This window comes from Arachis duranensis, chromosome 2 (assembly GCF_000817695.3).
Source record: "Arachis duranensis cultivar V14167 chromosome 2, aradu.V14167.gnm2.J7QH, whole genome shotgun sequence".
In the NCBI taxonomy this organism is placed as follows: Eukaryota; Viridiplantae; Streptophyta; class Magnoliopsida; order Fabales; family Fabaceae; genus Arachis; species Arachis duranensis.
This window is the reverse complement of record NC_029773.3, coordinates 575,557-590,180: the sequence shown is the minus strand read 5'-3', so window position 1 is coordinate 590,180 and position 14,624 is coordinate 575,557. Positions and strand designations below refer to the sequence as shown.

At 31.7% G+C, this 14,624-nt stretch overlaps 2 protein-coding genes across 2 annotated transcripts; one reads left to right on the top strand and one right to left on the bottom strand.

Moving 5' to 3' along the window:
- Positions 1 to 1,477: 1,477 nt before the first annotated feature.
- On the bottom strand, positions 1,478 to 4,203 carry LOC107472479 (uncharacterized). The gene is made up of 7 exons (XM_021134620.2): positions 3,972 to 4,203; positions 3,736 to 3,751; positions 3,465 to 3,547; positions 3,230 to 3,369; positions 2,488 to 2,817; positions 2,261 to 2,389; positions 1,478 to 2,145 (listed from the first exon to the last, which is right to left on the bottom strand). Exons 1-7 carry the CDS (start codon positions 4,100 to 4,102, stop codon positions 1,706 to 1,708), a joined length of 1,269 nt encoding a protein of 422 aa, XP_020990279.1. The 5' UTR covers positions 4,103 to 4,203; the 3' UTR covers positions 1,478 to 1,705.
- Positions 4,204 to 8,150: 3,947 nt separating this feature from the next.
- LOC107472466 (probable glycerol-3-phosphate acyltransferase 8) lies at positions 8,151 to 13,158 on the top strand. The gene is made up of 4 exons (XM_016091993.3): positions 8,151 to 8,581; positions 8,683 to 8,995; positions 11,489 to 11,963; positions 12,329 to 13,158. The coding sequence occupies exons 1-4, from the start codon at positions 8,259 to 8,261 to the stop codon at positions 12,730 to 12,732; spliced, it is 1,515 nt and encodes a 504-aa protein (XP_015947479.1). The 5' UTR covers positions 8,151 to 8,258; the 3' UTR covers positions 12,733 to 13,158.
- The last annotated feature ends 1,466 nt before the right edge of the window (positions 13,159 to 14,624 follow it).

The window sequence follows — 14,624 nt, the reverse complement described above, 5'->3', positions numbered from 1 at the left end:
TGTTCAAATTTCAACCATGGATGACGACGCTTTTGTAAGGAATCATAGCACATGGTTGGTTAATTTTTTTTTTGACCAACTAGCTAGATTTGTAAGGAATCTTAGGCTCTTAGCACATGATTTAAAATCAAATATTAAAAGTTTAATTAATTTCACTTCAAAGAATTGTCTCTCTCATAGCACTGATTTTCCCCCTCATTGGTTATTGGTATTATAAAAATATAAAAGTTGATATCAGTGGGAGATACTTAATTATTTATTATATAGCAATTCTATAGTGCTTATGAGTTAATGTCTAAATTTTGTCTAATTTATTTTTTGTAGTAAATTTTAATTTTTTTAAAAATTATTTATTTTTATATCTTTTAAATTAAATATTAATTTTTAACATTTTTTAATAAGTAAACACCACGTTTTAGACACCACAACATTCACTTTATTATATATTCCACAGAAGTATATACATTTTTCTTTCTTTGTTACAAATATTTGCAATCTGTTAGCCTTCATACAATTAACCTGTCTTGAGGAATCGCCTGTCTCCTAGGATAATAATTTTTTATTTTATTTATTTATTTTATCATCACTTTTAATCCATGAATTGAATTTGAAACCGTTAGATGAAGACCGATTAGGAAAATAAGATTTTTCTTTATATATATATATTCAAATACGATTTTCCTACTTTAATAAAATAAATTATCCATATATCTTCACGGGAACGTTTTTTCGCATATTGTATATCAAAAAGAAAAAAATATTAAAAAATTTAGAATTTATTATTTTTGACATCAATATTTAAAAATATAAACTAAAATATATTATTAAATTATTAAACTAACAAAGTTAAACTAATAATTAAAAATAATAATAAAAAATCAATTATTAAAATTAACTATTGTATATTTATATACAAATAAATATAATTTAATTTACTTAAATATATATTTTATATTTAAATATATATTTTAACAATAAATATAATTTTATATATGGCACCCTTTGTCCGGATATTTTAATATATAGCCGCCTAATAATATTTTATCTGATCGTTCCGCTTCTTCAGCAGGCATTCACCTTCGACTCTTCTTCCTCTGCCATTTCTGCCTGCTTCTCAACCTTCGACTCCTACTAGAATATGCTTGCCTAAAACATGCTTGCTAAAATATTAATTTATCTTTTTAACCACATAACTTCTTCCATCCGCTAAAATATGCTGCCACCTATGTGACAATTGTGTCTGAAAGATATTAGGTAGTCTATGCAGCATAGTTCATATGTTAAAAAAATAGCAGGAGTGGTAAAGAAACTAATTTATCCTTTGGAAAACAACTAATCACCTAGTTTGACTATGTCATTTTTTGGTTGTTGTAGCTAGGTGAATGAAAGCATTTTGATTTGTGAGTACTTTTCAATCAACTCTTCAGCTTACAGAACTGCAGAATGTGACCAAGTTACAGCCCAGAGCGCACCATAGTTTCCCAAACAACACCATATTCATGTTAAAGTACCATGAACATGGCCACACATTTTATTTTAACCATGTTTCAGCAGTTACCAAGAGTAGCATGAAGAAGGACCCAATTCTTGTTGAAGAGGTTCTAGAGGTTGCATGTCTTCCAAGTAATGCCCAAATAGAAGTACCATGAAAGACATGCATTGATGTTTCCATCAAACCTATAACCGAATTAACATCTAATTTGAACTAAGTTTCCTCTTCATCACTCTCACCCCCAAATAAGGAAGCCATTTTCATAGCAAGCTTGGCAGCCATGTCTCTTCTTTGGAAATCAGGCATCAACCGTATACCTGCACGCATGTTTCCAATCTCAGACATCAACTGCTCCAAATCATCTAATTCAAGACATTTATCCTCATCTTCAGAATGCATGATATTGTGTGAGACTTTCTTGTCACCTTCATCTTCAGGCCCAGTGCTTGAGGTTGTGGGTGGGATATCTTTATCAGATTTAATTTCAATCTTGTATTCACAATTTGTATTTGTATTGTTTTGAGGAATCAATCCCCCATCATCCAAAGAAGTTGCAGATACCCATTCTTGTTCAGTTCCATCCCAGGGATCAGCTGAACCAGCTGACAGAACTTCATATTCTTGTTCATAATCAGATTCTTCTGAAGATAACTCTAAAGAAAAACAGATAACCAAAATTAGTGCTTGTATTGCGCTGCCTGGCATATATTTGACATCAATAAAGGTGCCACACAGCACACTTTAAGAAATGTAGGAGAAGAAAAGTACCCTCCTTTGTAGGAAATGACGGTTGACTAATCCTATCACCAGATTTCAATATCATTCCAGGCCACATATGAGCAGAAAGAGCACCATAAAGCCGTTCAACTCCTTGTAAATCACCATCTATAGACAAACCTGCAATCGGTGGTTCTTTTATCAGCATTTGCCAGAGCAAATATCAGACTATTGTTCAATTGTTTGCGCTGGCTTTAAAACAGGAAGGAAAATTTTACATTTGTCGAAATCAGCATTAGAAGCACAAGCCTCAATGAATTCGATATTGTGCTCGGTGCACCACTCCAAGCAGGACCTTCTGATATCCCATGATGGTTCTTCATCTCCCAGTAAACTAGTTCCTTCAGATTCAGATATTCCATACTCAGGGAGCTCTGAATAAGGATCAATAGTAGAGTCTTCAAGTTTCAATAACCGTCTTCTGTATTCAGCATGAACCGGATTACCTGGAAGGAGGTCCACTTTGTTTCCAATGCATAATAATATCTCAAAGTTTTGAATGACAGTGCAAGATACCCAATCTTGAAGTGCAGTTAGAGAGAAGATGGCTGCATATAACAAGAAAATCAAATTAACATTATATGCATATGTCACTGCAAATGCATACTTAAGGCAGGCAGAATAAAAAAAAGTAGCCATAAAATAGTTCACATGAATATTGATTTGTTTTGTTTATAATTTGCAAACCAAGGTTCGGTCTAACAAGAAAGAAAACTTTTTAAACTTCTGTCCAATCTATAATTCATGGGTAAAAGCCATGTTAGAATATAGCTCAAACATAATGTTGCTGAACATGTCAAAATAAGTTGAAACTTGGTCTGCTTGCTTCAAACCATTGTTTGAGATCCTCATGGCCAAAACAACAAACACACTAAAACTGTGAAAGTAACCGAAGATTTTGTCATGGATTAAATAATCACTGTCCAAAAAACAAATTGAGGAAGAGTCAAGTTAAGGAACTAACATTATTCATGTCAAAAACCATCACCAACGCTGCCGCCTGTTGAAACATAGGCAGGTTCTGAACAGAAAAATTATCACGAAGATGAGCCATCCATACAGAAACATCAGCAGTATAGTACTTAGTGTTGATAGTCCATCTGTTCAATCCACAGTAAAATACACACCCAATAAGATGTAAAATTATGCTGCAGAATCAGTTCGATAAAATAAAAGTGACTCACAGTCAACATACCCACGTACATTCACTTCAAAAGCAGAATCAAAAGCATCTTCATTGTCAACAGAGAGCAATCCTAAAATTGACATCAAATGCAACTAAATCCACATTACTACATGTAAAAATATATCAGAAGAACTAAATTAAGAAATAATTGCAGAGCAGACATAGCACACCATTGATATGTTTTCCAACTGATTAAAAGAAAAAAAGATTTTGATGCAGTTACTATCCAACTAAATTAAGCATTGCCAAATCATATATCAACACATAATGAGGATTTTACTGTTGCAATCCATATCCTGACAATCACACACACATTTGCTACAATAGAATCTAATGACTACATAATACACTTTACATTAACTAAACCTAATTGCATTTGCACACAATTGAACTTTAGAAGTCATAACTAATACTACTTGAAGTAAAAAACAAACTATAGTATCTAAGAACAAATTATGCTGAAAGTGTTACTTCAAAACAATATCTACGAATATCAAGCACTAAAATTAGAACAACCAAAGGATGGTGCGTTTTCCGACGTTGGAGGATCCGATGACGAAGATGGCGGGTCGGTTCTCCAGAGAGGCAATCGGCGATTCCATTTTTTTGAGCTCCGGAAGCTTCGATTTCGAAGCTGTCACTCTCATATAATCTAGAGAAATCAATTAATCAGCCATAATAACAACAATATCAGATAAATCAAGTTAATCAGCTTCAAATTAATCAACATTTCTAACAATACTAAAAGTTAAAATAAATTTATATTATAATCAGACATTAACAAGACGAGATTTGAATCCAATACTTACCTAAACGGGGTAACCAGCGGATCACTTTACTAATTAAAATTCGTTGGATTTAAGTGATTTTAAACTTTACTAATTAATCACTTTACTCATTTTTCTTTTATTTATAAGTCAGACCAAACAGAGTCTGATTTTCACATACACTTTAAATTTAAATTTTATTCTATTAATATATTACAATAATTTTAAATTATAGAATTAAATTTTAAATAAAAATAAATTTCTTTCTTAGAAAAATATTTTTTTTTCTCATGTTAAATACTTTTCGAAAAAAACTCTTAGTGATTTCCTCTATTACTATTCATTTCTTTCTTTTTTTTTTCTGGTCTTGGATTAATATTCATTTAATCATTTCTGAGTATCTAGCAGGGTTTACAGGACATTCAGTCAGTGATTCTAAATCTAAATATTTTTCATCAACCATCTTTTTTTTAAGTTTTTTGGGCCTTCACTGAGATATTGGGCTTAACAAGAATTCTGATGGCCTATTGTGATTACTTGTAGCTTTCTAGATAGGCCTCAAGAGTGGCCCAATTTAATTATTTAATAATCAATACTCTTTTCAATCCATTTTCATTCCAAATTCCATGCATGCATCCACTTTGGGATGGAACCAAATTTAATGAGCTGTACTCGTCTTTAAAAAATATTACATGACAAAATTATTTTATAATCAAATTTAACTAAATTCTTTTTTATTTATCTTTTTTTAATTGATATTTATTACACAATAAATTATTAGACCAATTTAAGTAAATTTAGTTATCAAAATATCTTAATTGTATAGCATCATTGTTTGTTTTAGCCCTTTTAATATAAGTAACTCACCCAATTTAGGAGGAAAAAATAAAAAAGGAAAGAACAGAGTATAAGTGAATCATTAGTCATTAATGACTGAAATTGAATACACACGTTTTTTTTTAACAAAAATCTCATTGTGAGACTCTTTTAACTCTTTATAGGATTTTTAGTTGAATTACCTCCAGTCAACAAACACAGATTTTTAACTAATTTGGATTGATCGAGTAGTCAGCTCACTTATTCACTCATCCGAATTTAAATCTCGTTTTGTGCATACAGTATATACCGAGCCCTTTTGAGAAATTTCCATCACTCTCCATCTAAGTTTGGAAACATTATATATAGATATTGCTATGTTTAATTCATTAGAGGCCATCCCACCAGGCTATTATCATATCCATTTAATCGGTCATTTATTATATTATTTGGTTTCAACATCATATGAAGTTGACAATTTTATAAGTATGTCGGACTATAATAAATTTAATTTATTTCATTTTCATATCTTTAAAAATTGACTAGAAATACAATATAAATAAATTATTAATAGTTATTAATCCTACATAGGTCAATAGCTGTTGCTATATATTATATATACATAATTATATATTAGTTTGTTAGGGAGACAATGATTTTCGTAAACAATATGAATAATAAATTTTAAAATTGATTCAATAAAATAAAAAAATATTTCACTCTAAATTATTTTTAAAATCTTAATATTAGGATAATTATCTATATACCTAATGAATTGAACATTCAATCATTGTTAATTGTGTGTGAATAAATTGAATAAAAAAAAATAACTATTTAATTAAAAATAATCAACATAATCATCTACATACTTGTTAAATTAAACATACAGTATATTCATTATTCTGATATGTTTAATATTTACGTACATATATTTTTATATGAAACTAATATTTATAAATCGTTAAATAATAAATTAGTTAAACTAATTAAATATAAATTTTATACGAAAATAACTACACATGAATTTTTACCGTATTATATATTACTAGCTACTATATATAAATTAAAATTTGTTCCATGGTTACAAGTAATTGAATATTGGTGCTGTTGGGCGCTGCATCTACCAACAAGATAGACATAGACTATGGTCTATGAGTCTGTGGGCCAAATACAAATAATGTGACATTCTTAATTACTCTCATCTAACTTTAATCTGGATACAGGGATTTCATTAAATAGAATGCATGCATACCCTTTGACAACAAAACTAATTAAATAAAATTAAATTGAAATATTATTAATGATAAAATAAAATAAAAAAAGTCTATAAGTTCTTGTATGATATTATGTAACTAAAATGTAGGCATTTTAATTTTTTTTAATTTGTGCCGGGTTAAAATACCTATTCATGTTAATTAAAAAAATGAAAATAAAAAACTTTCTTACCCCTTAGAATAAGGAAACAAGAAAAAGCAATGTATATATGTTGTGTATCAAACTTTGAAACATATGGATGCATATCAAACTTTGAATAATTAATTAAAGCATGTTGTGCAAGAATAAGATTTAGCAACCAAAGTAGGTGGGGGCAACAACCTAATTTAGAAAGCCAGAAAAAAAAGAAAAAGATATTTAGTTTTGGGGATACCTTAGCTTTTGGCCAATGAAATAGTTTGCATGGCTTACAATTATTTGACTAATTAATTATATGACAACAACATCTTAAATTTGAGCTCTCCTTGAGAGATATAAAATTGTGACATATATTTGTTGTGGTTAGATATATTAAGACATGTTTATATAAAAGTAATATGATTATAAACCTCTAGATGTCATATTTAACTGAAAATGAATTTTGATGTTATTTAAGAATTAAATTGACAAATTCAATATAAAAAATAACTAAAAACAAAAAATAATTTAGATATAGCTGTACAAATAAATGTATGATCACAATTACCACATGGGTTCCTCTCATATTCCACACAGAGAACTTATGGTGACATCTCATTATTATTCATCCATTCATAGTATTGCTTGTGTATATAGTCACTTTTGACTTAAATAAAGTTAAAAAAAAAAACAGATGGAACTTGGAAGGGACCCATAGGTTTTTATGCTGAAACCAATTACTAACCAACCAAAAATTTTATGCTGAGCAATTAATTAAGAATGGCCGCTCATCAAACTTACCTTAATTAAACCTATTTTACACGAGAGTAGTATTAGTGTATACCATGTAATCACATTAGAAAAGAATTTATTACATCACACATAAAATATCTAATAATATCTAATTGTAAATAAAAATAAACAAATTGATTTGATATTTTTCTCTTCAGAATAATTTATATTCAAATATATTAACGATTGGTTTTAGTATTATTTTAGTATAAGGTTTGTATTTTTGAAAGAAAATTATTAGTCTATTGCAGTAGAAAACATCTATTTGAATAAGATCATATATCTTTTCGGATAAAAATGATTTCACGAACAATTTAAATTAAAAAAAATAATTAAAAACATCTGTATTTAGTTCTTTGCACATTAGTTTTGGCCCCCTAGTTTTGTGCATTCCCTAACAATATAAGCGATAAGTCAATCCTTACGGTGAAGCCCAGCTAGCTCAACTACATTTGGCAAACAACATTAACTGTTTCTGTCTGCCCCATAAATTTGTCCAACTTTACCCTCATCAACATCAACGTCCTCGACTATAAATTTAGAAACTTGATTTATTATTTTTTTATTCATTTTAATAATATTTTAAAAATAATAAAAAATTAATTTAAACTGTCTAAAATTATTTTATTTAATATTTATAATTAATCATTATTACTAAAATAATTATATCATTTTAAATATAATAAATATATCATTATAAATATTATATTATATTTGTTTGGTGACCGAAATATGAAAACGAATAAACATTCCATTGTTTATTTATATTAATGGCAATGTGAGGCATTCTATAAAAACATAAAATGAAAACATTAAAATATGAAACAAAATTACAAATACCATAAAATAAATCGCGGGAAATATGAAGGACAATTTCGTCATTTGAGAAGGCAGAAGTCACATTTAAAACCCAACGTTCCCTCTCTACTCTTTGCTCCCTCCTCTCTCTCAGTCCCTCCCAACCTTCTCTCTCTCTCTTCAAATTAGAAAGCCAAAACCAGAAGCAGAGGGTGCAGTTGTAACGGCGTAACAGAAAATGGCAGCGCCGAAACCGAAACGAACCTTCCCGCCGGTAACAGAATGCAACGGAAACTCTCCCTCGTTGCCGAGAGAATCCGTAGCTGCCGATCTCGACGGAACCTTGCTCATCTCCCGTAGCTCCTTTCCTTACTTCATGCTAGTCGCCGTCGAGGCCGGCAGCCTGCTCCGCGGCTTCATCCTCCTCCTCTCCGTCCCGTTCGTCATCATCGCATACCTCTTCATCTCCGAAGCCATCGGAATCCAGATCCTCATCTTCATCTCCTTCGCCGGACTCAAGATCCGTGACATCGAGCTCGCCTCACGCGCTGTTCTCCCTAGGCACACAACACTGACACTCTCACTATAGATTCCGATTTAGTATATTCTCTTCTCTTCGCGTTTTGTTGTTCTGATTTTTTATTTTTCGATTTTGTTGTTAGGTTTTATTCTGCGGATGTGAGGAAGGAGAGTTTTGAAGTGTTTGATAGTTGCAAGAGGAAGGTTGTGGTGACGGCGAATCCGACGGTGATGGTGGAGCCGTTCGTGAAGGACTTTCTTGGAGGTGATAAGGTGCTTGGAACGGAGATCGAGGTGAATCCAAAGACGAAAAAGGCTACGGGGTTCGTCAAGAAGCCTGGCGTGCTCGTCGGGAAGCTGAAGCGGTTGGCGATTCTCAAAGAGTTCGGTGAGACTTCGCCAGATATTGGACTCGGTGACCGTGAATCGGACCACGATTTCATGTCTGCTTGCAAGGTTTGGTTTATCAATCACCATGCTATGTTTATGCGATTAATTATCAACGTTTTTATAAAGAGGATTAAATCGCCGGTTATATGGTTTAATTCGTAATGTTCCTTATTTAAATCACAATTAAATAGGTAAAAAAATGTGCATGCTATTTCAATCAATGTGATATTGATAAAGTAATAGATACTCTAATCTTTTAGTAAGATATTTTGTTTTAGTTTGAGTAACCAAAATGAACAAAAAAATAATTAGAAAATTTGCATCCCCTCCATAAGACATTTGTGCAGCTCTCCATATATAGCCATAAAAAATATGGTGGATACTCCTATCAAAATGACATCTTCACGTAAAAATAGCATTGTAAACTATTAAATAAGTTGATATATTTGATTAATTATCTAAAAATTTACAATGTCATCTTCATAAAAAAAATATCATTACGTGAGCATTCCTCTAAAAATATTATAGGAGTGAGTATATCTGAACTATATATATGAGACTAACTTTCACGGTCTTATATGTATGATTTTTTAACCTATATAAAACTTTTGAGCAAGAAATTTTAGCATTACTACTGTATGGAAATGTTGATAAGCACAGTATTATATATTGTGTGCCACTTGAGTGAACCATATGTATGTGTCGATTGGAAGAATTAAAATCAAAGAGAAAAAATTGAAAGTAACATTGTCTGCGGATTGATGGGAAAATTATAGTGGAGTGATTGATTCTACTTGCGTAGGACCATTACTTAGAAAGCATTACTTTGGTTTTTTAGTTATATAATTAGTAAATAATTAAATAATAGTTTAATATATACGCGTTTGCATGCATTGATTGCGTGCCTGTGGTGTGTAATGAATGATATAGTTGGACAAGCTATCTTCTATATATGGTCCTGCCTTATCAACCATGTTAACTATTGCATATTAAAATACAAAAATATATATTAAAAATAAATTAAATAATATATATAATAATTAATTTTAATATATAAATAATATATTTTTGCGTTATATATTGGGATATGGTTGATCTACCTAATTTCCTTTGATAAGCTTGATGACATATTAGAAGCAAATAATTAATTTATATTTTAGATAACTTGAGAAGCATATATATATATGCGGGACATGTCCAAAGAACTAAGTCCTTCATCAAGTCTTTTGGTCTATCTTATTATGTGCATATAGGGACCAAAATCCTCTTTTAAATTACTCATTAGTCATTAATAATGTAAGAGGTTTATATCATAATTAAAGGGGAAATAATAAACAAAATTATATGATATTATTACTCTAATCAAATTTATACTATGTGCGAAAAATTCCCATAATATGTTATGCAATTGAGTTGAATAATTTTGATCAGCATCCATATGATGATACATGAAACTTTTTTCCTGGATTGATCTGTGAAGCTATAAAAGCGTATGCATGTGATAGTTAATGTATGGCTGGGATGGGGTGGGAGCAACTCAATGTAGCTGCATTAACTTCCATAAAGTCCATAGATGTGTGTGAACTCTTAGCTTTTAATTAGGTATTTGTTAGGGTACTTAAAAATTGTTGTCTAATTACTAAAGTATTAAATAATTAATATTTAATTTAAAAATATAAAAATTAATATATTTTAAATATTTAAAATTTATTATAAAAAATAAGTTAAATAAAAATTAGATAATAAATAAGAGGTATTATAGAATTTGCCTCTTATTTATCTCTTTAACCAACATGAACCCAAAGGGACCCACTCTATTTACAATCCCCAACCAACTGCCAACTTGTGCATTCTGGGGTGGTCCATTAATGTTGCATATGCTAAGAGTATTTTAATTAATGTAGTCATGGGTTGTTAGGCCTCCCCTCCTCAAGAGCTTCCTTAGCGTACATATGATATTGATGCATGTCCCTAGTAGGATGATGATTCGTAGTTTCTCATTTCCGTGGAAAACCCACTAAAGTGTTGAAATTAACAATTTCTATGTCGAAGAAAGATTGACCGTGGGATGAGAAAATGACATTAACATTTAATTATCGAACCAATCTTCTTCTGGCTTATCGACAACAGTAATCTATCTTTAACCCTACTTCCACTACCGTACCAAATATGATCATATAATAGCTTTTGTTCATTCGATTAATCAATTAATTAATTAGCGGACCTTGTTTACGTCAATACTAAAAAATTTTAGCTAAAAAATTTTACACATTCAAAATTTTCAAAATTTTGTGTGCAACATTTGTTGTGATTGAATATACGGTGGTGTTATATGACATTTCAATGAGCTAACCAACTTTGATCACTCCTAGTATACATGAAGTGTATACAAAACATATCCTATATATTCGAAAAATTCTTATATATTTCACCTTATGTTACATATAACCTTCTCTTAAAGTTTCACATTAATTAGAGGAAATTTTATTATTCTACTTTAAGTTAAATGATTATTATTATCTAACACAGCATAGTTTTGATGGATATATAACAATACAGGAAGGATACATGGTTCCCCCAAGCAAATCAGCAAAACCGGTCCCAAGAGACCGCCTGAAGAGCCGACTGATCTTCCACGACGGCCGCTTCGTACAACGCCCAGACCCACTCAACGCCCTCTTCACCTTCCTCTGGATCCCCTTTGGCTTTGCACTTTCCATCTTCCGCGTCTACTTCAACCTCCCTCTCCCTGAACGCATTGTCCGCTACACCTACGAGCTCCTTGGCATCCACCTCGTCATCAGCGGCAACCGTCCTCCTCCTCCCTCCCCTGGCACCCCCGGAAACCTCTACGTCTGCAACCACCGAACAGCTCTTGACCCCATTGTCATTGCCATTGCCCTCGGCCGCAAGGTCTCTTGCGTCACCTACTCCGTCAGCAAGCTCTCCCGCTTCCTCTCCCCCATCCCCGCCGTTGCCCTCACCCGCGACCGTGCCGCCGACGCTGCTCGCATCAAGGACCTCCTCCAAAAAGGTAATAATATGCTACATAATATTATGAGTAGAGATTATTTAGTGTGGAATCATGCCATCTTCAGAACATAATTAATTAATTGTATTATTAGATCATATAATATTCTAACCGTAGCTGCCAAAAGTTTAATTATATGTAGGTAAACGTGATGACTAATACAAAATACAGTAAATTTAGTTATTATATATATAATATTTATAATTTCGTACACATATCCATAATTATATATTTATGATGTATAAATTGTATAATTATTTTAACAATAATTAATAAATACTAAATAAATCAATTTTAAATCGTTTGAACTATTTTTTATTGTCTGTCAAACATTATTGTTAATAATAAGTGGCTATGATTTTTGTCAGGTGATCTTGTTGTGTGCCCTGAAGGGACCACGTGCCGTGAACCCTTCTTGCTGCGGTTCAGTGCATTGTTCGCTGAGCTTAGTGATAGGATCGTGCCGGTGGCCGTTGACTGCAAGCAGAGCATGTTCTTTGGGACCACAGTTCGCGGGGTGAAGTTCTGGGACCCATACTTCTTCTTCATGAATCCTAGGCCGGTGTACGAGATTCGGTTCCTGGACCGGCTGCCGGAGGAGATGTCGTGCAAGGCCGGCGGGAAGTCGTCCATAGAGGTGGCGAATCACGTGCAGAAGGTGCTGGGGGATGTTCTGGGTTTTGAGTGCACAGGGTTGACCAGAAAGGATAAGTATATGTTGCTGGGTGGGAATGATGGGAAGGTGGAATCCATGTACAGTTCCAAGAAGTGAAGATATATATGATATGGATATAAATAACATGCATATAGGGGTAGATCTTGTTGGGGAATGAAGGACATGCGATTGGACATTGAATGGTTGAGTTTTGGGTATAGCCGTATAGCAAAGGTTTGTTAAAAAATTGATATTTTTGGCCAATCCCCATTGAGACGAGATATGGATTTTTTGTTTTCATAGCATGAATTAGACTAATGATGATTTAAGTGTTTAGATTGTTTGCATTGTAAACTTTCTATATGTGACGAGGAGTGCTGGGGTCAGTAAGTTGTGTGATTTATAGTCATCAATTAGCATCATTTGTGATTTCAATGGTGTGAGATTTTATTCAAGGGTAGGAGATCACTTATTTTGTTTTTGTTGGTTAATTGTTGGCCAAATTTCAATAAAATTACTGGTTCTAGACTTTTCCTTATGTGACATTTGGAGAATAATAATCCATTTGAATGTCAATGATTTGGTAGTTTGGTTGTTTTTATTGATTGGATTGATTCGGTCCATTTTGTTTTCTTACAAAAATTTGTTGAACTCGTAAGTCAAAACTTAAAAGTGAGCTAATTTTTTTAGGCGGTTAATCAGATTAGCCCAGCCCATTAGATTCGGTCTATTAAAATTTGTAAGTTAAATAGATTGGTTTGTTGCCAATGAGCCTTGGCTCTAGTTGCATTTCTCGCTCTTCTCCACCTCAAGGTCTAGGGTTTAAACCTTAGAGAATGCAATTGAAGAAAATTGTGAAAATATGTGAGGAGTGTGTGAGTGTGTTATTGTACCGAGAATTGGGGGTTGTCCAATCCACCGACAAAAAAAAAAGGATTGGTTTGTTTAACTTTATTTTATTTGTGGCTATTTTAATTTGAACTGTTTATGGTTAGTCTAATGAGTTAAATAAACTGATAATTTAATTTTTTTAAAAATATTATTTTAAGTAAAAAAATTTAAACAAATAGTATTTTTTTAGTTAAAAAAGTCAAAATTTCAGATCAAATCAAGAAAAAAATTGGCTAAAAGTACTATTTTTTTGAAAAAAAAAAACAGACCATCCGTTTAACTTACGAACTATTTGGTTTAACCCATCATTTTCAGATTGATCGGACAAAACCTGTTTAGTCTGAAATTTAAACGGATTTAATTTTAAAACAAAATCCGTCCATTTAAATGAATAGTAAAGGAGTTTGTCCAATAAATTTTGATTGCCATAGTTTTTTTGGTGCCTTAAAAGTGAGTGGATCTAATTTTTTTTATTATTTATTTTCTTTACTTTTCTTTATTATCTTTCTTTTTTTTTTTCCTCATAAAAATAAAATTTGAACTCACTTTTGTAGTTCATCTATCACTGTACTGCTCTTCTTTCTTGATATAGCGGGTGGAATACCATTTTGGTATGTACTCAATACTCAGTTGAGTTCCCTATTAGGGAAAAAAATTAGTGTCAGACTCATCAAATTGACTAATTGAGCAATAATGCTACTGCTACGAAATACTAATAGAGGAATGAACACAATTGCGATAGTATATTCATGCATATTGAAAAGTTCGGATTTTAGAGTTTTTTTTGTCATTGGAATGAAATATAGATGTAGTTAAGTAGTCAAAGTGAGTATTTGACTGCTAAGCAAGAAAATAAACAAGGTAGCTATGAGTCTATGAGTGAATGCATGGCCTCATTTTCTCGTGTGCTTGCCTGTATGGGGAGGAAAAAAAAATCATAATCAACCATCAGAATTAATGAGTATTCGTCTTCCATATATAGAAGCTCATTCCACTTAATGTTTTTTTTAGTTTCAATTAATATTTCATTATATACATGTTCCAATTTCTAATAAGATCATTGCACCACTTATTATATTCTAATTAAGTTCACTCTGTTATGGGAAGACGAAATTCAT

Excerpts from the sequence above, each read along its gene's own strand:
- LOC107472479 (XM_021134620.2), bottom strand. The coding sequence starts at position 4,102 with ATGAGAGTGACAGCTTCGAAATCGAAGCTTCCGGAGCTCAAAAAAATG. Across the intron at positions 3,370-3,464 it reads TTTGAAGTGAATGTACGTGG|ATGGACTATCAACACTAAGT; the intron begins GTATGTTGACTG and ends TGGATTGAACAG. Across the intron at positions 2,146-2,260 it reads GTCATTTCCTACAAAGGAGG|AGTTATCTTCAGAAGAATCT; the intron begins GTACTTTTCTTC and ends GTTTTTCTTTAG.
- LOC107472466 (XM_016091993.3), top strand. The coding sequence starts at position 8,259 with ATGGCAGCGCCGAAACCGAAACGAACCTTCCCGCCGGTAACAGAATGC. Across the intron at positions 8,582-8,682 it reads TCACGCGCTGTTCTCCCTAG|GTTTTATTCTGCGGATGTGA; the intron begins GCACACAACACT and ends TTTTGTTGTTAG. Across the intron at positions 11,964-12,328 it reads CAAGGACCTCCTCCAAAAAG|GTGATCTTGTTGTGTGCCCT; the intron begins GTAATAATATGC and ends GATTTTTGTCAG.